Source organism: Zalophus californianus, chromosome 2 (genome assembly GCF_009762305.2).
Source record: "Zalophus californianus isolate mZalCal1 chromosome 2, mZalCal1.pri.v2, whole genome shotgun sequence".
NCBI classification, from domain to species: Eukaryota; Metazoa; Chordata; class Mammalia; order Carnivora; family Otariidae; genus Zalophus; species Zalophus californianus.
In genome coordinates this window covers 165,257,743-165,279,654 of record NC_045596.1, presented here as the reverse complement: position 1 = coordinate 165,279,654, position 21,912 = coordinate 165,257,743, and the positions used below count along the sequence as shown (strand labels likewise).

The following is a 21,912-nucleotide window of genomic DNA, read 5'->3' as shown; positions in this document are numbered from 1 at the left end:
ATGTGTACGTTGACCAGTTGATACTTATTGTTTTATATGTCACTGAAACTCTGTTTAATTTTTTCAGACATTTTTCTCTTTGCATTTCATTTACTTTGTTTCTGTTGCTGCCTTCAAATGCACTGATCTTTTCTTCGCAGTATATAATCTGCAGTACTCCCATGTAGTATATTTTTCATTTCAGTTATTGTATTTTTCAACTCTAGAAGTTCTATCCAGTTCCTTCCTTTGTCTTCCATTCTTCTCATTATCCTCATATTTTCTACCAGATCTTTGAGCATATTCAACCTATTTATAATAGCTGTTTTATTTAAATGAACTATTCATTATGGAACAATTTTAAATTACAGAAAAGTCACAAAAGAGTACAAAGTTCCTGTATATCCAACCCCTAGTTTCTCCTAATATTAACACCTTACAGAACATTTGTCAAAACTAAGAGATTAACACTGATACAGTACTATGAACTAAACTCAAGACTTTCCTTGGATTTCACCAGCTTTTCCAATAATGTCCTTTTCTCTTCCAGAATCCAATCAGGATGCCACATTGCATTTAGTCATCATAAGTCCTTATTTCCTCTGGACTGTGACTATTTCCCAATCTTTTGTTGCTTCTGTGATCTTGACAGTTTTTTTTTTTTTTTTTTTTTTTTTAAGATTTTATTTATTTATTTGAGAGAATGAGAGATAGAGAGCACGAGAGAGAAGAGAGTCAGAGGGAGAAGCAGACTCCCTGCTGAGCAGGGAGCCCGACGTGGGACTCGATCCCGGGACTCCAGGATCATGACCTGGGCCGAAGGCAGTCGCTTAACCGACTGAGCCACCCAGGTGCCCCGATCTTGACAGTTTTGAAGAGTACTAGTCAAATATGTTTTTACGATGTTGCTCCATTAGTGTTTCTCATGTTTAGACTGGGATTATATGGAATTTTTTGGAAGAATAACACAGATGTGAAGTGCCCTTCTCATGATATCATGTCAGGAGATCAATGACATTAACATAGTACTGATATATGAACCTTGATTATTTGATTAAGATTCTGTCAACTCTCTCACTGTAAAATTCCTATATTTCCCATTCTATATTTTTTCTTTGGAAGTGAGTTACTCAGCTCAGCCACACTCTGGGGGTAGAGATGGGAAAATTAAAATACATTTTTGGCATTTTCATCATGTCTGTTTCCGCATGTTTCTTTTGAGTAATTTTTTTTTGTCCTAGTTGTGAGTTATGCATTTTCTTGATTTTTTTGCAAATCTGGTGATTTTGTGAATTTTACATTATTGAATGCTGGATTTTATTTCATGTCTTTCAAAGGTGCTGAACTTTATTCTAGAAGTCAGTTAAGTTATCTGCATATCAGTTTAATCTTCTGTGCTCTTATAAAATCTTTTGTCAGGCAGGTCTAGAGAAGGCTTTGTTCTAGATTAGTTAAGTCCTACTATTAAGGCATGTCCAATCTGGGGCCTTCGTGGTATTGAACAAGCTTTCTCCCCACAGTCTGGTAGAAGGATTCCCAATCCTGTGTGAGTTCTGGGAGTATTTTGGCCATAGCTCCTTAGTAATTATTCTTTACTTAGGAGCAATCTTCTCCCAGTCTCTTGAATGGTCTCCCAAAGACTGAGGAACCCTTATGCACATTTCTGAAGCTCCTTCTCTGTGTAACTCTTTCATCTCTGGTATCCACTGCCCAAATTCCAGCCACCTGAGCCTCTCTGAACCCCAATTTTTGCCTCCTAAATTCAGCATGACATTGGGTTCTGTTGGGGTTCCCCCACCCCCCTTGTACCACAGTCCAGAAATTAACTCCCAGCAGAAGCCAGGGAAATTGTAGAGCTTGCCCCTTTCCTTTTCCTCCTCTCAGAGATCACAGTCCTGAGCTGCCTGTTACCCAGGGTTCAACAATGGCTAATTCATCAATTGCATCCAGTTTTCTAGTTGTCTATGGCAAAGGGACCATGACAGATCTTCTTGCCACTTGTGGTGGGAAGTTCTTCTAAATTTTTACAATTTCTACTTCTTCCCTCAGTTCCCTGACTGGGGTGGCAGCAGGGGGTAGCTACTTACTAGAGTTACCTTAGTAGCTGGTTCCCTAATACCTTTGTAGCTGGTTTTGCTTTTTCAGTTCTCCAATAAAACTGGAAGATTGTATTGTTAATAATCATTTACATTATATTCGCTCCATTAAAATAATGTGTTTTCTCTCTTCTATCAGGACCAGTCACCTCCCTTTGGTTTAAAAGGTAAGAAAAAGAGAGGGGGGGAGAGAGTTGTTAAGACATATTTCTTGAAAGAGGATTGGTAGTTTGGTAATGGTAGCTGTGGATGTTCTCTGTGCCTCTCCCCACTTCTAGCAAAGGAGCACTGGGACCAGAGCAAAGGTTGGTAAAAAAAATTCTTAGGAGAGCATTAAAAAGTGTCCCCTGGAGTTGGAGGTGCCAAGGTCATGTGTCTGATTCTCCACAGAAGACCTCTGAGTGCAGAGGGTAGGTAGTTATGAGGAAAGGCACCATGATGAGAAGTTGCCCAGGGAGTGGCCTTCCAGGGCTTCACAGGGCCAGAGTGCCAGGTTTTCCCTCTGGGCCAGAAATGGTGGTTAGGCTGAACGATCTAAAGAGTACACTCACGAGAGCTTCCTCCAGGACCCTGACAGACAGCTTGGGTTATATACTTCTAGAAGCAGGAACTGAGGAGTTTGCTTATCAGTTGAAGGATTAGTGTTCTCCATTGGGAGGAGAAGAGGACTTCCAGTAATTCATGAAAATCCCCATGAGAGAAAGATCCTAGTGTTGGGCACCAGTGAAATTAGAGGGCACCTATTCCAGACTACTGTGATCTTGACAGTTTTGAAGAGTACTAGTCAAGTATTTTTTTGAAGTCACATTAGCTAAAGACACATTAGCTAAAGACAAGAACTTCACCCATTTTTGGCTCCCTTGACCCCACCCACTACTCCCAAAAAACAGGAAAGCCAGTGGGGGAGGAAGCAGGACCACCTACCCCTTCTCTGCTGTGGGTTGCAGTAGATATGGGGAGAGAGAGAAGGAAGAGTTTAACTTGAATAAGAACTTAAAATTTTGTAGACAAGTCTGTACCATCTGGTACATGAAAATGAGACTGATCCTTCCTACCTACAACGGACCAGAAAGCTATGGCAGCTACATGAGTTCTCAGGCTAGGGATCCAGTTGAGCAGGTAGGAATGGCAATAGTTGGAAAACAGAGAAGTATTTCATTATTTCAAGCCAAATCCAGTTCGTTCAGTAAATTAGGTACAAATCCTACACATGTAAAAATAGTTCATAGGAAAAGAGATGGGACTCTAGAGGTCAGAGACGAAGAGCAGGCTGCTGCCAGCCCTCTCCTAAGTCCACATCCATGGCGTTGCTGTGGTGGGACTTTGGTTCAGGTCCTCCTCACTACCTGTGGGTGTGTCCCCACAGGGATGGAGCCCGAAATACCAGCCCCTGCTCTCACAGACACCTTAGACTCCTGTCCCTGCCCCACTACGTGGGACTCCAACACCGCAGTGCTCTCGAGGTCCACCAGGAGGGAGGAAACAGATTAGTCTTCAGACACCAGGCCTCAGCCAACAGTGTGAGGCTGGAACACATGTTGCCAAGGGAAAATGGAGCCTTTTTCAGGAAGAATGGCAGGGAGAAGCTAAGGTGGTTGCTACTCAAATTAGTTGTTTTTTCTTCTTTCCTGTCTGTCATGGAACTCTGTTTTATAAAATACAATAAAAACAAATTACCAGAAAAAAATTGAAGACAAACAGAGCATGCAAAATACAAGCTCAAAATTTGCATTAGATTCCATAGACACAAAACAATTCCATTAAATTGCAATTTCTGCATGAATTTCATTGTGTGGATCATGCTGTGAGTGGCACTAACTGGGCTCAGTTAAATGGCAGCCATTGCATCTCCACGTGGCCTATCATTAAAACTTGCAGGATTTTGACAGATCCAGGCTGAGAGACCTTTAGTCTCTCCAGCCTCCTTGAGGCAACTTCTGATTGGGTAAATCTCCAAGCATCAACCTTCTGGGCCCTCCATCATCAGCTCCATGCCCTAAATCTCTCTCTCTCAAAGTTCATGCTACTCCCTGTGCCCAGCATACCCTCTTCCTGACGTGGCATATCCAGCCCTAACTGTTCTGTGAGGCCCAACTTCAGTGCCACCTGCCCCATTTTTCCCGTCCTCCTGGATAGCATTGCCCTGAGACCTCTCAAGGGGGCTGAGCCATACTTCTCTTAAGCACACTTCACATCTTGCCAACACTGTGGTGATTTATGTCCATGTCTCACCTTCCCTGTGAGACTGTAAGGTACTTGGGGACAGGACTCATTTCTCCTTTATTTTTGCAAACTTCATAATAGTGGCAGAGTGGCTACCTCATAAAGTTGGGCTTTTATCAATGATTGAGAACAACAGAACCCTCTCCCTCAGTCCGGGTGGAGCCGGCTGGGCAGAGATAAATAGCTGTTTGTCTGTTCTTCCTACCTCAAGTGCCAGGAAGTTCCAGGCCCTGATGGACCCCAGCCAGAGAAATCCCAACAGCACTGAGGAAAATGGCTGGTTGCTAAGTGGACCCTTTTGAAGGGCTCTGTGCCTCTCTAAGCTCTTCAGAAAATGAGGACACCAGCTGTCTCCTGTCTCAGGCAAGCAGGCGCTTCTTTTCATCTCTCCCAGGCCTCTTACTGCCCAGCAGGGTATCAGAGCCCAATGCCAGTTGTCCCAAGATGGGGAAGCAGACTTGACAGATGGAAGATAGGTTAGCGTTGTGTGAAGGGAAACCACTTTTGTTTAGACCCCCATGTGCATGGCGGGCACAAGGCTTGATTACGGGGTGAGGAGCTGTGGAAGGAATGTGCCTACCAGCTGGAAAACAATCGTGGGCTGTTTTTGTTCCTGCATCCCAGGGTACACCAGGATGGATGGCAGCAAGCAGGCTCAATGTGCCACAGTTCATACCTGCAGGAACCAAACCCACGTCCCTCCAGCCCCTTGTAGAGGCTGCCATGCCTGCAATTTCTCCACGACGTTCCTGCCATAAATCAGGCATGGCTACCCCCCAAGTCACCAGCAGTCTGAGCTCGGCAACTGAGAAATGTGAGGAGCAGGGACAGCCTCCTGTCTGGCTTTGCCTGAACCTCTACGGCAGGGACAAATTCCCTGAGAGGGTCTCTGAGCTAGGCCCTGCCATGTCAAATCTCAAAACAAGAGTCCCTGTGCCGAGGATTGTATCCAGCTATGAAAGAGAGCCGAGGAAGAGAAAAAGAAGGAGGGAGCTAAGAAAACAGATGCGGGTGTGGGGCTGGGAGGAGCCAGAGGGAAAGAGATGAAGAAAGATGGTTCTTAAAGAAACAAACAACAACAACAACAACAAAAAACAGAAAAGAGAAAAGACAGAAAAAAGTAAGCAGGGGAAAAAAGAGAAAATAAAGAAATCTTAAAAGCTGGGGAGAAAAGAGATGGCAAATAAGAAGTAATGTGAGCAGTAACAGTTTCGGAGAGCCTTGCTGATTGATACCAAAGTTTCTTGAATACACTTCCCCTCCAAGGTGGAGCCCTTGAAACGTGCTCCCTCTGATGGTGCCAGGAAGGAGCAGGGCCACCCAGGTAAAGCTGTGAGTCTCTCAGTGAAGCCCAAAGAAGTCCCTTCCTCTCGCTCCTAGGCAGCCCCAGTCCTAGGAGGCCCTGGGAGGTGAGTTCAGGGCTAAGCCCAGGGCAACAGGGAGCCTGAGAAATGGTGTCATCTCACGGAGGAGGTCTGCTGAGCTGCTGGAAAAGCTCCTGCGTCCGTGTATCTGTGCGTGTGCACGCCTACGTGCCTGTGAGAGAGAGAGAGAGAGAGAGTTGAGGGACAGATGAGGAGCTCGCCTGCCAGGGTTGGAAAATCTTGCCACTGCGAAGAGAGTTCTGATCACTTTTGATTTGGGTGTAGCTGTTTTCCTCTTGTAATCCCCAGTGTGGTGAGCAGAAGGAGGTGGAAAAAACCCTCCGTGAAGTCTTTTTCCATTAGGAGGCCACTAAACTGCGTAAGTAATTCAGAAATAAGGGTCTGCTGCACACAAAGCTTCCAACTCATATATTCCTGCCCTTTGAAGAACTTCTTTTGTCCCAAAATGCCCAAGAGAGAAGGGACAATATTTTTTTAAATTATTTTTGTGATAAATGCACATAACAAAGTTTACCATACTTAGCATTTTTAAGTGTACAGTTCAGTTGTGTTAAGTATGTTCACATTGTTGTGCAACCAGCCTCCAGAACTTTTTTCATTTTGCAAGCTTGAAACTCTATACCTATTAAACAACTCCCCATTCCCCCTCCTCCAGCGCCTGGCATCCACCACTCTACTTTCTGTCCCTATGAATCGGACTACGCCTGGCATCTCATATAAGTGCAATTTTACAGTATTTGTCTTTGTGTGACTGGCTTATTTCACATCACATAATGTCCTCCAGGTTCACTCATGTTGTAACATGGGTCAGAATTCCTTCCCTTTTTAAGACTGAATAATATTCCATTGTTTACCCGCTCATCTACCTTCTGGCTGTTGTGAATAATGCCTCTATGAACGTGAGTGTACAAACACCTCCTCAAGATCCTGACTTCAGTTCTTTTGAGTATATATCCAGAATTGGAATTTCCAGATCCTACTGGTAACTCTATTTTTAATTTCTGAGGACCTGCCATATTATTTCCCATAGCGGCCATACTACTTTGCATTCCCACCAACACCGCACAAGGGTTGCAATTTCTCCACATCCTGGCTGACCCTTGTTCTCTTCTGGTTTTTTGATACAAGTCATCCTAGTGGGTGTGAAATGGTATTTCTTTGCAGTTTTGATTTGCCTTTCCTTCATGATGAGTGACACTGAGCATCTTTTCCTGAGCTTATTAGCCATTCATGTATCTTCTTTGCAGAAATGTCTATTCAAGTCCTTTGCCCATTTATTAATCAAGTTGTTTTGTATTGTTTTTGACTTGTGGGGATTCTTTTTGTATTCTGGCTATTCTGTTATCACATATACGATTTGCAAATTCTTCCATTCCATGGGTTGCCTTTCACGGCTGATCCTGTCCTTTGATGCACAGAAGTTTTTAATTTTGAAGTCCTCCAATTTAATTTTTTTCTTTTCTTGCCATTAAGGAGCAGTATTTTAACCCAGCTTCAATACTATGGCTCTTCTCAAGCTGCCATTAAGAAAAAGAGCAAGATAAAACCCTGTCCCAATGAATGCAATGTGTATACCCCAATAGCTCAGACTGGCCCCAAGGGAGCAGGCATGGACCAGGTTAGGAGCTAACCTTACATTCTGTTTCTTTCCGTGTCAGAGTTTGTATGTGAGGCTACAAGAAATTCTTTCTTTGAAGACCCATGATGAATTTAGGGTTTTGGTTTTGGGTTTTGTTGTTTTATTGCTGCTAGCTGGGTCCTACAACAAGGAATCTTGAAGAATTCACTACACATAAAAGATCCAAGAAAATGTCTCAGGTTTTCTGGCCAGCTCAGATCTTCACTATTTTCAGCAGAAGGGAATCATCCTAAAAAGTCAATAAATGGTCCCAAAGGAAGTGAGCCAATTGTAGGCATTTAACTGTTCAGAAAGATAAGGAGTTGAAAGCATCTTATGAGAAGGTGCTCAGCATTCAGGGTTCTGCCTCTGTGCTTCATGAGCCCTAATTCAGATCCAGTGTCAGTTGTTGGGTCTTCTGCCAAAGAAATACGGGAAAACCAGCTTTTCCCTAATTTCATTGATTATGTCAGCCGCTGATGGACACCATCTGTGAACCCAGACCAGCCTTAACACATTCAAATCTACTGGCATGAATTCATTTTCCTCTTCTCATGGAAAAAACAAAGCTAGTTTGTTGAAGACACTTTCAACCCAATAGTGCCAATAGGGGATGAGAAAGGGCCTCGCATGCAGGGAGGGCAAAGCTGTTGGAACTCTGCCAACCTCATCACCTGGTAGCAGAACGTTCCTTTCTCCTGGAAGGCCCCACGTAGGCCACAATCTACAATGCTATGATGTCCAGTTGTTCCCCTCCATCCCTCTTCTTTCTTAACCAACCAGTCCAAGTTACTTGAGTGCAAAGCCATGTGCAAGGCACCATGCTGAGGGCCACGGCAGGGGCGAGGGAGAAGCAGACTAGAATTACACATGTATAATACTAGTAGAGTGTGTTGTAATACATAATGTGTATGCCACTAGTATTAGACTTCCTGGTGCCTACAGACAGGTTGAAGTTATTAAAAGACATCCCTGGAACAAGAGTGATCAATATGAGACAGACTTGGCACCACACAGCTGAATATTCCATAGTACATCAAGTATGGTGAGTGTTGCAGACGAGGGGTCTGTGAGGAGGGGAAATCCCAGTGGCCAGCTATCAAAGCCACGCCACGCAAAGACACCAACACAAACTCAAGCACACATATCCCCAAACCATCACCTGTACAATCTGACCCTGATATACACCCACACCCACACACACACATCCGTACACATCCACACCCAGAAAAGAGATGTGCTCTTCACACGCAAGGTCAAGGATAAATTATTTTTTAAGTTCTCCATGCAAGAAGTGAGAAATGGACAAAAGCCCAGGGCTCCCTAAAGAGGTTTGGTGACCAGAGAAGTCACTTGCAGCTGAATTTATAATGTCATCATCCTTTGCCCCATTCCAAACAGGTTTCATGTGCACCCTGTAAGAAAACATACCCCAAGTTCCTATAAGGGTTGGGTCTATTGAAAGAGTAAATTAGTGTTCGTGGGAGGTGGTTGCTGGAATTTCAGGTGAAGAGAAGAGGCAAGCACGGGTGTTTATCCTAGAATTCCACATGTTCTCCAGAGACATGCATTTATTTGTGTAAACAGATAATGGTCTTTTAATTGAGCTCTGGCTCATTTTCAGCACAAGTCAAGTTCAAGTGCTTTGTACTGTCTGGACAGAGACTGGGCCTTGAGGAAGTCCAGGTGGTTCTGCCTGAGACTAGAAGCACATGACTTGTCCAATGGAGAGCCCAACTGATTCCAGAGGTCTGTGTTCCTGGACTCCCAACCAAGTTTCATTCCCAGTGGAAAGCAGCTTCGTGGTTCAAAGATAAAAATCTTTGATTCCTTCCTCCCACCTACCCTAGTCACAAAAGGTCATAAGAAAAAGAAAGGCTGGCTTGGAATAGAAGCTCTAGCAGTTTATTTGGACATCACTGGCCCTTTGCAAATCAACTCAACGTTTGAATGAGTTAAGTGCACATGAATCAGAAACACAAGGGTCACATTACATTCCCTCTCAAATACTTGGGGTGCACAATGCACTCCAAATTTAGCCTAATCCCAAATTAGGAGTCAGGCCAGACCTTTGTTAAGTCCCCCTTGCTCCGATGTTTGGCCCAGCAACTGGGAACCCCAGCTGGTCAGGACAGGACTGGAGCTCCCAGCCCTGAATTCCTGTGGCTAGCTCGTGACAGCCGCCTGACGGCCTGCCTGGGGTTGGGGGGGGCGTTGCAACCGGGCTTCATAATCCATACCAATAATACCAAAGTCATTGTGATGGGTCTTCCCCAGCAGGCAGAATGTGAGGCAAGCGATAATGAGAACAATGAAAGGGTCTGACGTGGAAATTTCAGTAGGAAACAAGCAATTACATGAGAACAAACATTCCCAACGCCACTCACAATCATCAGAACACGTAACAGTGATTATAAAAAACGATAGCAACAAATTTAGACCCGGAGCAGTTTTGTGCTTTGGAGAAAGGAGTCCTGGGGTGGAGCTGTGACCTTCCCTGGCACATGTGGACAGTGTGTGTGTGTGTGTGTGTGTGTGTGTGTGTGTGTGTGTGTGTGTGTGTGTGTGTGTGTGTGTGTGTGTGCGCGCGCGCGCACACGCGCACCTTTTGGAACACATGAATTTCATTTGACTTGATTTAAAGCTGGATCTCTTTTCCCTGCAGTTGAAACCACTTCTCTTGAACAAACACATTTCCATCCACCGGGCAGGGAGGAAATTGTGAGTCAGAAAAGAGGACAGGCTATTCTCTGGACCTGCTGTATGTTCAGTCTGAGGACTGCTGGAAAATGTTCAGACCTGGAGAAAAGAATGGTCCCCTAACTGTAGAGCTGTGCTCTCCAGCCCAGGACTAGAGGGGTAGGGTCACAGTGAGGAGGGTCTAGGATGGAAATATCTTGCTAGGATCTAAACTGACTAGGTCACACCAGCTGTCCTTTTCTCATCGAGATTCATGTCACCATCGATCCAGTATCTATGGTTTTGAAGGTGAGTTCTTTCCTTCCGCTGGGTGCAAATAAATGCAAGTCTCTGGGTTGTGACGCACCTCTGCACTATCCCTGCTTAGTCTCCGTCGTGAGATGCCTTTTTCACCCATCTCTAGCCTCCATATCATAAACAGCCCTTGGTCCGGGCTCTGCAAGGAGGAGGCATCCAAACGTAAGGAGACAGCCTGAGAGAATCATGAAGGTATGCAAGGAGCTTACTCGTGGTGGCGGGTCCACAAATGGGGGGCAGAGCTAGGAAGGCTTCATGCTGACATTAATTACAGTTTAGGGCTGGTCTTATCTTTTCCTCTAGGCAACTACAAGCTGCCTCCTCCTCCCCTTCCTCCCCTGGGGTCTCCCCCAGGCCTGGCCCAGGTCAGGCCCCAATTCACCATGCTGGAGGGGCATACTGCAGCTAGAAGTCACGGAGTCACCTGCCAAGACTAGCAGCCAAGTTTCGATTCCCGGTGGCCTCAGCTGCCAGCCTTGGGAGGCGTGCTGACCCCAGAGGAATCCAGTTAATTCTGTGCAACCCACCCTGGCTGTCCATGGGCCACGTTGTGAAATCGGCACTTGGGTTTTGGCACGTGTCACCTTTATTCCTTCAGATTACTCTTCCAGGCCAAGAGGCAAAATTACTCAGATCTGCACAAACTCTCCAGAGAACTGGAGAGCCAAACTGGAAACTGAGGTCCTTACCCCACCCCCACCCCCCACTCATTCCCAGTACAGACAGTGGCAGTGGATGCTGGTGGGGCTTATCCAAACGTGCAACAGACGTGAGATCGTGTACAAAGCACTTCGACAGGGTCTCTTCTTCATGAATCTCTTTTTTGAAAGGAAATCTAAGAGACAGTTTGGGGTTTTGATTGCTTTGTCTTTCAGCCCTGACACCTAAGGAATCTCTGAGAATCCCTGGGGCGAGGGCGGATCCCACCTGGCTGGCCAATGAACAGGCTTCCTGAGCCAAGTGGTTCTAGGGCCCAGGACTCAGGCACCCCGGGGAAGGAGTTGATCTCTTTCCCCAGCAGTTGAAAGTTTGCTGGGATCCAAATGGCCTGGGACCCACCAACCGGTGCCCTTTTTTTTCATCAAGTCACAGCACCATCAACCCAGGTTTCTGGGTAAGAATTTCTCCGTGGAGCTCACACCGCCCACGGCGTCGCTTAGCTGAAATCCCAAGGACAGGGCCGTGAGAATTCCAAAGCCTTCACCTCCGCCCGCACCAGCCGGCTCTGGCGCTCAGGTGATGGGCAGGTCATCCTAATTAAAACCACGTGGTGGGGTTTCAGCTGTGGAAAACCGCTGGATCCTTTCTCCTTCCTCCCACCTCCTCTTTCTCTCCTTAAACACACACATGCCACTTTCTCTCCCTTTATTTAAGCAAACACTTCTCTCCATGATTAAATACAGTTCCTTCTTATCTAAATAGTCCACAGATGTATAGAGACACAGGAGCTTTCTGCTCCTATTTGGAGCTTGTTCTGGTACCCATCTTCTCCAAACCTACAAAAAGGCCCTTGCTGACAGAAATTCCTAATGCCTGTTCCTCAGTAAATCAGCCCGGCTCGGCAGGCTGTCCACAATTTATCAAAGAGGTGGGATTTTTCCCTCCAAATACTTCAGTTTTCCCCTTTTCTTGGCCTCTCCCATAACCTGAGCTTGAAACTGCCCAGATGTGAACAAATGGAACATGTAAAGTCCCGATTCTATTGTCAGATTCTGACAGGACTTCAGCAGCCGAGGTAAATACCACCAGTTGGTCAACCTCAATGACCCCTGGTGGCCCAGGCCTGGGAACTGAGAGAATTCGGTAGAGGGCAGAGGTTGGCCGTGCTCATGGTTTGCTGAGGAAGAAAAAAGGCAGGGATCTGTGAGTTTCCATAATGAGTGGAGTGTGTGTAAGAAGAACCAACCCTCAAGGCCTGGGACAAAAGTGAAATCGAATGAGTGGAGGGTTGAGAGGGTTAGTCCCCAGCTTTGGGTTTCTAACTGGGGCTCCCCCACAGACTGATTTTCTTTCCAACCCAGAGCACTGTTAATACTGAGTCCCGAGGAGTTGGGCTCTACATAGGGATCTCAGATGTGGCATTATTACAACAGGGAGCAAAGACACTGTTGAACCCCGCAGCCCTTCTCACTTGCCCCTTCCAGCCTCATCCTCAAAGTGTGCTCAGCAGACCTGTCGTGGGCCTCTCCCTACAACCAGGAGCCACCCCCTTACCCCATCAGAATCTGCATTTTCGGTCCCCAGTGGCTGGTGTGCATATCAAAGTCTGAGAAGCACTACTTGGGAAGCCAAATGTCCCTAGCTAAAGGAGAAAGGTTCATTCCTGCCCTCAAGTCTCTACACCCCTCTTTTATTGACTCATACCTAGTAAGAATAACTCAGAACTTTAGAAAGGGCTGCAGTAATATGGAATATGTGGGTAGGGCTAAGGGGATACCAAAATAATAGCCTGCCTGTCGTTCCCAGGCCACTTATGTCCTACAAAAATGTTTTGCCAAGTAAGATCCAACAGACTGCTGGCATCTGAGAAACCTAGAGCACTAGTTCAAAGTTCAAATCCCCATGGCAAATCTTTTGAATCCGAATTTACAGGTGGAAGTCAGAAACCGCTTGTTAGCAGGCTCTCCCTTGATGATTTATGCTAAAAAAAATAAATTTTTTTCAATGAAATTTTGAGGTTTATCTATCCCTGAAGGTGTGTTACCTTAACTTTCCCTTACACCGGGGAAGACGTTGGAAACTTCCTTCTGATTATTTTCTCTCTGAAGGGCATGGATAAATATCAGGGGCTTGGAATGGGCTGGATTCCTGGGGAAATAATGAAACGAACCCATACTCGCATTTCTTGGATAGTTCTGGGGATCTATGCTAAAATTTAAGAGTGATTCCATTTCCTTTGATTACTATTGGGTGATGGGTACAGATTTCTCTTCCTCAGGAGCAAAAGTGAATTGCTGACACTTCTGGACCCATTGTGGGGAGATGGTCTTAGAAGTAAGACCCACCTAGAGGCGCCTGGGTGGCTCAGTCATTAAGCGTCTGCCTTTGGCTCAGGTCATGATTCCGGGGTCCTGGGATCGAGCCCCGCATCGGGCTCCCTGCTCAGCGGGAAGCCCACTTCTCCCTCTCCCACTCCCCCTACCTGTGTTCCCTCTCTCGTCTCTCTCTGTCAAATAAATAAATAAAATGTTAAAAAAAAAAAAAAGAAGTAAGACCCACCTAACTTGGATAACGGTGTGACCCTTCATCTCTTTCTGCCCTTTAGTAGGAGAGCACCTGTATAATTCCCTGAAGAAGTGTGGAAGCTAATGAGCTTGAAGGCAAGGCTGCTGATCTTGGTGCTACCAGCATCTCTAAGGCACAAGGCATAAGCAGTCATGACCCTTGTCCCCAAACTCCAGTATGACTCCAGCAGCAGAAACCAAGATGCCTTTGTACATACTTCATTATCTTTTTGCTGATTTGTTAAAAAAAATTCAAAACAGCAATGGGAAATTATGGGTCGCAGTGATAGGGCTTCAGCCAAAGATGACAAAGACCTCTGCACCCAAGCTAAAAGACATTTTTTTCATTAACCATGGGGGAATAAAAAGGAAAATAATGCCGATATCTGCCTTGACTTGGCTAGTGTATCACTAGCTCACCAGTCATGTACATCAGCATGGGAAAATCTTTAGATACTAGGGCACAGCTTTCATGGAATTTTCCCAAGTCCTCACACCACGCCTGAGAAATGGTGTCTCTGTGCTTCCATGTGGTTTTTGGTGACCCAGGAGTACTTACTCACTTCTGGGTAAAACTGCCAGTTGTCTTAGGCTTGGAGGTGCCTTGTTAATCAGAGAATGACATCAAATGAAGTTGTCACTGTAAGTGCTTGCAGAATTAAGTCACACTGAGGAATTCCTTGGGCAAAAGGCATATCACCTAATATGAAATGGCTTGGGCTCAGCAAGTGCCACCCTCGGGGTCCAAAGAGAAGCTCGGCAGTCACTCAGATGTTGTTCCCACATGTCTAGCGCCTAGGAGCCCTGGGTTCCTGTTCCAGCGACACCACTGACCTGGGAACCCCAAGCTCCCTGTGAAACCCCAGCCATCCCCCATCTCAGCTTCTCCATCTTTTAATGAAACAGTTGGACGTGGTCTCCTCTAAGATCTCATGCAGGTCTAAGAATCCAGGTCCCAGAGAGTTTTCAAATTTTAGTTGGTAATTTTAACATGGAATTGGCTGAAGAGGAGAGAGCATCTGAAACCCAAAACATGGAAAAGAAAGGCAGGGTTGAAAAATACATTCTTTGTAGAACAAGTATGTAACCTTCTTTCTGGTCTGAAACACAGAGCTGAGAGAAACACTTCTGGAAGTTATTCACAGGAGCAGATGGTCAACATGGGATGGAGGTGAGGAGAGTCAGCGGTGCCTCCCAGGTGCACCCCCAGCCCACCCACGCTCAGTTACCATTGCAAAGCTGTAAAGCTAAGACCAGAAAACATCACTGAAGAAACTCAAGCAGGGCATGTAGAAGGTGAGTGGTCTATCATTGGGGGTGGGGCAGAAGGCACAACTCACATTATCATTGATTAACTGAGTGATTTTAGTCAAGTGAATATTGATACATGGCAGGAAAAGCATGAAAGTAAAATGAACACATACGGGAAAATTACTATTAACATAAGTGATAACATCAAAACATCTGGTAAAATGCAGTTAAAACAACAACACAAATGAAATGGAATGTAAAACATTTTCACAGTATTCAAAGCTTTTGTAAAAGATTTAGACTCTAAAAGAGGAGTGCTACGTGAGGGGACTAGAGGAAACAGGAATTTCACCCACGCCCTATGTATCTGCTGGTGACATCAGAATAGCCACGAAGCTATTCCCAGGGGTCACCCAAGGTGTGCTTCAGAAACAGATGGCCCGAGCCCACATCTGCGGAGTTCCAACAGAGCAACTAGTTACTTGGGAGTCTGATGAGAAACACACATTTTCTAGCTTTGGGCACTGGGGTTTCTATAATTTACAGATTCAAATGAAAACTGGAGCTGCGACCAGATTTTGCCTTCAGGAGCCTTCATTGCTAGGGCACCAGCAGAAGAGCCAAGTGTTACACGGGATAGTCTAAAAGTGAAGTGTTCTTGGGATTCTCATCTCACTAAGAGAACTAGCAATCTTCAAAGATTGAGCTTAGTTCTGCCAATGACTTCACAGGATTCCACCCAGAATGATTTTTAACCTTTACAAATACGACCTTTGAACTAGCTAGACCAAATTACCAAATCACATACAGACCTCCACTTTTGGAAACCGATGACCAAGCTGATAGTCTACACATTGGTTTTGTCGTACCCTTTGTTGAGAAAAACCAAGGTTTCTGATAAAAATGCAGCTTTGGGCCCATAGCCTCTCTTTTGTGCCCTCAAATTGCCGATGTGTTATAGACAAAGATAGTGTGTCTCTCAAATCCGCGTGAAGCTCACAGGTCCTGGGACTGTCTGGTTGGGGTAAAACCTGCAGCTGCAATTCACACTTCCAGTTTACTGTGAACTCGTGCTGCAAAGGTCACTTCCTACCTGAGAATTCCCACTTAGAGAGTTGCACAACACAGCCACCCATTCTTCCGCAGTCTCTCTGCGGTAACTGCGAATACCCCTACACAAACCCCTTCCTAAGGCCCTGCTTTGGACAGAGGCCTGTTGCATGATGCTCCCTCTCAAAATGAGCAGATACACATGAGCACTGAACTCTTGAGTTCATCAACCCAAGCAATCCAAACGAAGGCCCAGATCCATGCATTCATGAAATCATTTGGAATTTCAGTTAACAATAGGGAAGTAGAATATTTCTAAGTAACTAATATATATACACATTTTTTTTGAAAAATCATCCAAAATTACAGGCAAATCACTTAAGATCCCCAACACTTTATGATTAAAGGTCAGAGAGAACCAAAAACAAAAAGTGTTAAATAGGATCACTAATTGTGAGAAGCTAATTATATCAGGATAACACTCAGGTAGGTAATGAAGTTGGCATGCTGATTTGCAGACTGGAGTCTTCAGGAGTTAACAGAATCTACCGCTGTTTCTGTGTCAATCCAGGGTCCTCGGGGGTGACACCTCGCAGCATCACTGCAGCTTCCGGATTGGTATAAACATTTGCCCAGAGGGACAACCACTAACTCTCACCACCTTCAGGTGTTACAGAGAATGAAGAATCGGGCTTGAGGAGCAAATTAACATTAATTGCTTAGAGTGACTTCCTATACACTGAACAAGAGGAGTAAAGTTGCTTATGTGAATGAGTTTATATACATCACCTATCAAACGCAAGGGTTTTAAGAAGCATCTTAGGGCACTCAAGAAAACCCGCAGAGATGTGTTGCCTTTGAAACTCACTCCTTGGATGGGGACACTTTGGGCTTAACTTTCCCTCTGCAGAAATTAAAAAAAAAAAGAAAACTTTGTTTTTAAGTGCAGAGGACAGGCAGGCTGGTTGTTCTGAATTTCTTTGATCTACCAGCAATCAGGTTGAAAGGAATCCACTTCTTCGCAGGAAAGGAAAGCACGGGGAGCACTGAGAGTTTTGACTGGCACTGGGTTGGGGCCAGGGCAATCCAGAACGCCTCAGAAAAGGGGGCCACATGGTTACGATATCCGGCAAATCCACCTCACACCCCAAATGCCCAGTGAGAGAGCTGCCCCCTGGAAAGTAGCCTCAAATGCACCAAAAGACCCTCAGTCCAGTACCCCTTTCAAATGTCAATGTAGACTTAAAAAAAAAAAGTTGAAAAGTAAATAGGGTTTTTGGGGGTTGTTGTTGTTCTTAAAAAAAAAAAAGTGAAATGAGCGGACAGATGAAATTAGAACACTAAGCTCTTCACCCAATTACAATTCACACTAACTAGCAATTTGCGGGGCTGTTCCTAATGTTTTTTTCTTTGTTTTTTTTTCTTTAACTACGTTTTTTGAAAACCACTAACCATTGCCTTCTCCATCTGAAAATCATGGTCTCTCTCATGTCGTGGGTTTGGTGCCCACGGTGTTTCCTTTTCCTCACACAAAGGCAGGCACGTGCGGCCCTTCACACGTGCTGCGATGAGATCACTCCCGGAGGCCGATGTTAACTGCCATTTACACGGCATCTGACACTAGCTGATTCATGTCAAAAGATAATCACATGGAAAAGCAGAGCAGGCATGACCTCCCTATGTTTTCACTATTATATACTGTCCTTGTGCTTTTTCCCCTGCGCTGACTTTCTGGAATTGATCTCAAGTTGTAAGTGTGGTGGTGTGTTTCTGTCTAAGGCAGACAGAAAGAGAAGCTACTCTGGAACTGAAAGCAACCCATCTTACCAATAGCAGGAACATTCTAGTTCCAAAGGCCTGGATTAGCTGATAGATCCATAAGTAACTTGTAACAACACAAAGAAAGTTGCAGAACTGAGTTTTTGCTGCTGTCTCTCACTTTTTGTCCAATCTCGTTTTTGGTTTTGTTTTTTGTTTCTTTGTTTACTGGCAAAATTTTCTTTTTTAGTGGCTGTCTCTGGTTGAAATGGTTTGCATCTGCTTTTACTCAGTGGTGTGCTATTCCACGCTGTAGATCCTAAAAGATTTCCTAATCTAAATGGTTTTCCTTACCGGGGCATGTGGCTTTAAATACTGGCTGTACTGGGTCTAAAGCATAGCTATGGAGCGGAAGGCATGGGGATGCTGCCAGAGCAAAGGCAACTGGATTACAATGTCCTCTACCAACCGAAGGAGCAACTGAGTGTGAACCCCCAGCTTCCAGGGTTGTCTGCTCAGCCCCACCCCTCACCCCAACCCACGGCTCCCTCCCCAACCCACCCAGGGTGAATCACTTAAAGACTGACTGAAAAGTGGGACATTCGTGATTTTTCATTTTCTTCATGAAGTTTTTGAATTCCTTGTTTTTCTTGTCCCACTTGTGGATGGCCGTCAGCAAGTACTGGCTCTTCACTTTCCGGCCCATGATGAGGAAATGGTGGCTGAGGTTGTCCAGCTGGTGGCACGGGCAGTCGGCCCCATTCTTCAGGTACAGGACCAGCTTCTTCAGTTCCTTCTTCTTGATGGGTCCCAACTTCAGGGGTTTCTTCTTCTTGGGCACAATCTTTTTGTCACCATTTTCTTTTTTCACTTCTTTGATTTTCATCCTCAGTGCTAGAGATGGTGCAGGCAGAGAGGGGAAGAGGAGAGAAGGAGGGAGAAAAAGGATTTTAGAACACGGTTTTCCATCTAAAACAATAACCCAAACTTAGGGCTCAAGAGGAGGCTGAAATGAAAGGCAACTGGCAAGTCAAAGAAAGAAGCAGTTTTACAGATGAACACCAAAGTCTCAGTTCATCTCTATGTTCTGATTTTGCCCCCTAGTTCCATGGTGCCTAATGGTAACTCAGTATTTGCCCTGGGATGCCGTGAGAGTCTCAAATACATTTTCAGAACCAAATCATAGGGGCACCTGGGTAACTCAGTCAGTTAAGCATCTGTCTTCGGCTCAGGTCATAGTCTCAGGGCCCTGGGATTGAGCCCCGAGTCAGGCTCTCTACTCAGCGGGGAGTCTGCTTCTCCCTCTATGCTCTCCCTCTCTCTCTAATAAATAGATAAAATCTTTTTTTAAAAAAAAACCAAATCATATTTCTTTTTTTAAAATTCAGTGACTCAAAATATCATACATACAATGCTTTAAGAGAAGGGGATCATATATTTGAATATAATCCATATACTCTAACACTATAGATCTCAGGATTCAAAGAAAACTCACCCCAAGTTTTGCTTTGTTTTTTTTTTAAAGAGAAATCCATTGGTTTAGATTTTTAACATCCAAAGGACCTAAAATTCCTTGAAAGTTGGGTCCTGTAAACCAGACCAACAAAATCTATGTGTGCACATGCAGCAATGGGGAAATTTAAACAGTGCATCAAACGGTCATGCTTGAGTGCATCAAAAATCAGTGTCCAACTTCTGCACTGGAGAAATCACAATCCCCACCACTGCACCTGTAGGGAGTTTTGACAGCAGGTACTGCTAATGTTCCGTCCACCACAAAGCGACCACTGACGGGTGCCACAAATATTCTTTCCACTGGGTAGACTCACACAGGATCAAACTCTGCTTTGAGTTTTTGACAGAGAAATCCAAGTGAGGACCTCCTGGAGTCTGACACGGGACGTGGGCACAGCTCTCCGCAAGGAGAGAAACGGCCCATCCACCAAGGCGGGCTTCCCTTTTCTTTGTCTCTACGGACCTAAGTTAACATTATTTTAATGTGAACGTATGCGCAGGAAATGTAGTGACGGCTACACAAGGTCTGTCGGTGAAGATAACTAAATTCACGTGGAGGCATTCTATAAGATGTAAATGCACTAGAAATACAGCATCACTGGGACAATCAACATCCCTCTCAGGCTGGCCAGCCCAGATAGTTCCAAAAAAGAGGAAAATCATTCTCCAGATGCTAGTCACCAGATAATTTGTGCATCCTCTGAATTCTTCTAAATTCAAAATTAGTAAGCCCTCCTCTTTTTAATAACTCAAAGCTCCCACCCACACTTCATGAGGAAAGGCTTGAATCTGAACAGAATAGCACTAGCTAACAATTAGGAGAGCATATGGCATGCCAGGAAGTGTGCTAAGTATTTTCCATGAATTTCCTCAATTAAACCTAACAACTCCACGAGGAAGGTATAATTATTTTTCCCATTTAATAGATGAGAAAGCTGTGGCATAGGGGGTTAAGTTTACTTGGCCAGAGTCACTAATCCTCAACTTAAACCCATGTCTTAAATGTGCACTTTGAATCACTGTGCAGTCCATGCTGACTCTATGGCTGCAAAATTCTTTATAATGAACCTCATATTTAGAGGCCCGGCTACAAGGATCAAGAAAATAAGGGAGAGGAGCTCAGACTCACTTCCTGGTTTCACCCACATTTCAAAATGACTTCATTTACGAAATGGTAGAAGAGTTTCTCCTGCTTGAAAGAGCCTGCTCTGGCAAAGGGAAAACTGCATTTGCAAAGGCTTTATTATTTAGTATTTAGTTGATTAGAAAACACACCCTTGGATAACCCGAGAATAAGAAGGAGGGGGGAACATCCTGGAAACAAACCTTTAATGAATGTGTCAAAGTCAGTAAATTAAACACTCCCACTGCTTTCTTTTTCTTACAAAAAGAGTTCCAGATTTTGCAGTCTACTTAATCTCATATAATACCCTAGGCCTGGGATCCCTTAAGAAATGCCTCCCTCCCAAGGGCAGCAGAAAGTTCAGGAACTGGGCACTAAGCAGCAGAAGGCTCTCGTGGAGGATTAACCTTGACCTTTCAGGCTGGTCCAGGCTTCCCAGCACACATGGGAGTGAGTTGAGCACAGCTTCCCAAAGAGTTCCTTTCTTTAAGCTCTCCCTCACCCAAACCAGCCACTGCCCAGTGCTTCTGATTATGCTTGATTCCCACCCCCAGTCTGGACAGAGGATAGTGGGGCCCAGCAGGCAGGAGTGTGGCAAACAGAGCAACAGAAACCACCCGTCCAGGGCGTCACCCCAGACGTGCCTCCACAGGCCAACACCTGGTTTAGCTTCCCTTGTGGGCTTACAAATGTGGTGCCTGGTGGTTCACTTGGGAAAAGACTTCAACTGTTCTGGTCTGTGGCTCACTGAATGAGAAGAGTTCTCAGTGGGGTTGAATAAGAGACCAGCATGAGGAGACTCACTGCCCGGACCTAAGCGAAGTCAAGTATCCACCTCTGCCTCCCCTCCACAAAATGAAGACAGGACTGGGAGAAACCACGTATCAGAGAAAGGCAGGAAGGAATACTGCAGGAAGGTAAGCAGTGAGAACAATTCTACTCCTTTCACAAGACTCTCTAAATAAAGGCGCCCCACAGTGTTAGATGAATCCCAAGGTACCTCCCAAAGTCGAAGGCTGAGAACCAAGCGTTGCTATAGAAACAATCAATTACATCACCAGGTGAGATGAGTGCATGCCCCAACTGAGAATGTGGGTCCCCTCTTTTTTTAATATATTTATTTATTTATGAGAGAGAGAGAGAGAGAGAGAGAGAGAGCATGGGGGGGGGAGGGGCAGAGGGAGAGAGGGTCATAAGCAGACGCCACACTGAGCACAAGCCCAACACCGGGCTCGATCTCACGACCCTGAAATCAGGACCTGAGCCAAAACCAAGAGTCAGACACTTAACCAACTGCACCCCCCAGACACCACGTGGGCACCCTCTTCTCTGCAGATTAGTGAGCCATCAGTTTTCGAGTGCCAGACTCTACAGATGAGCACAGGATAGGCTGCTCTGTGCACAGCTCTGGATTTAATGCTCAGAGTAATCATGTTAAGAAGGCACCGTTATTATTTATTACAATCAAGAAAAAGGACTCAGGTTAAGTAATGACAACCCAAAGCCACAGTATGTAAGAGATAGACTCAGAATTAAAACCCACACTTAACCCCAAAGACCACACTCTTTCCTACTACACCATGACTGGGTTTAAAATGATATTGCTTCAGTGGAAACTATTTCACTCTTTTGATTGTGTTGCTTTTAATCACAACTCAAATCAAAAATTAATGTTCCTTTGCCATGACCGTGT

At 45.1% G+C, this 21,912-nt stretch overlaps 1 protein-coding gene across 1 annotated transcript in view; it reads right to left on the bottom strand.

Annotated features, from left to right (window-relative positions):
• Positions 1-14,598: 14,598 nt before the first annotated feature.
• The window catches only part of SFRP1 (secreted frizzled related protein 1), a 45,437-nt gene continuing 38,123 nt past the window's right edge, over positions 14,599-21,912 (bottom strand). Inside the window, exon 3 of the mRNA XM_027600354.2 lies at positions 14,599-18,475. Coding sequence (XP_027456155.1) covers positions 18,153-18,475 — 323 coding nt within the window. The 3' untranslated portion in view covers positions 14,599-18,152. The remainder of the gene's footprint in view (positions 18,476-21,912) is intronic.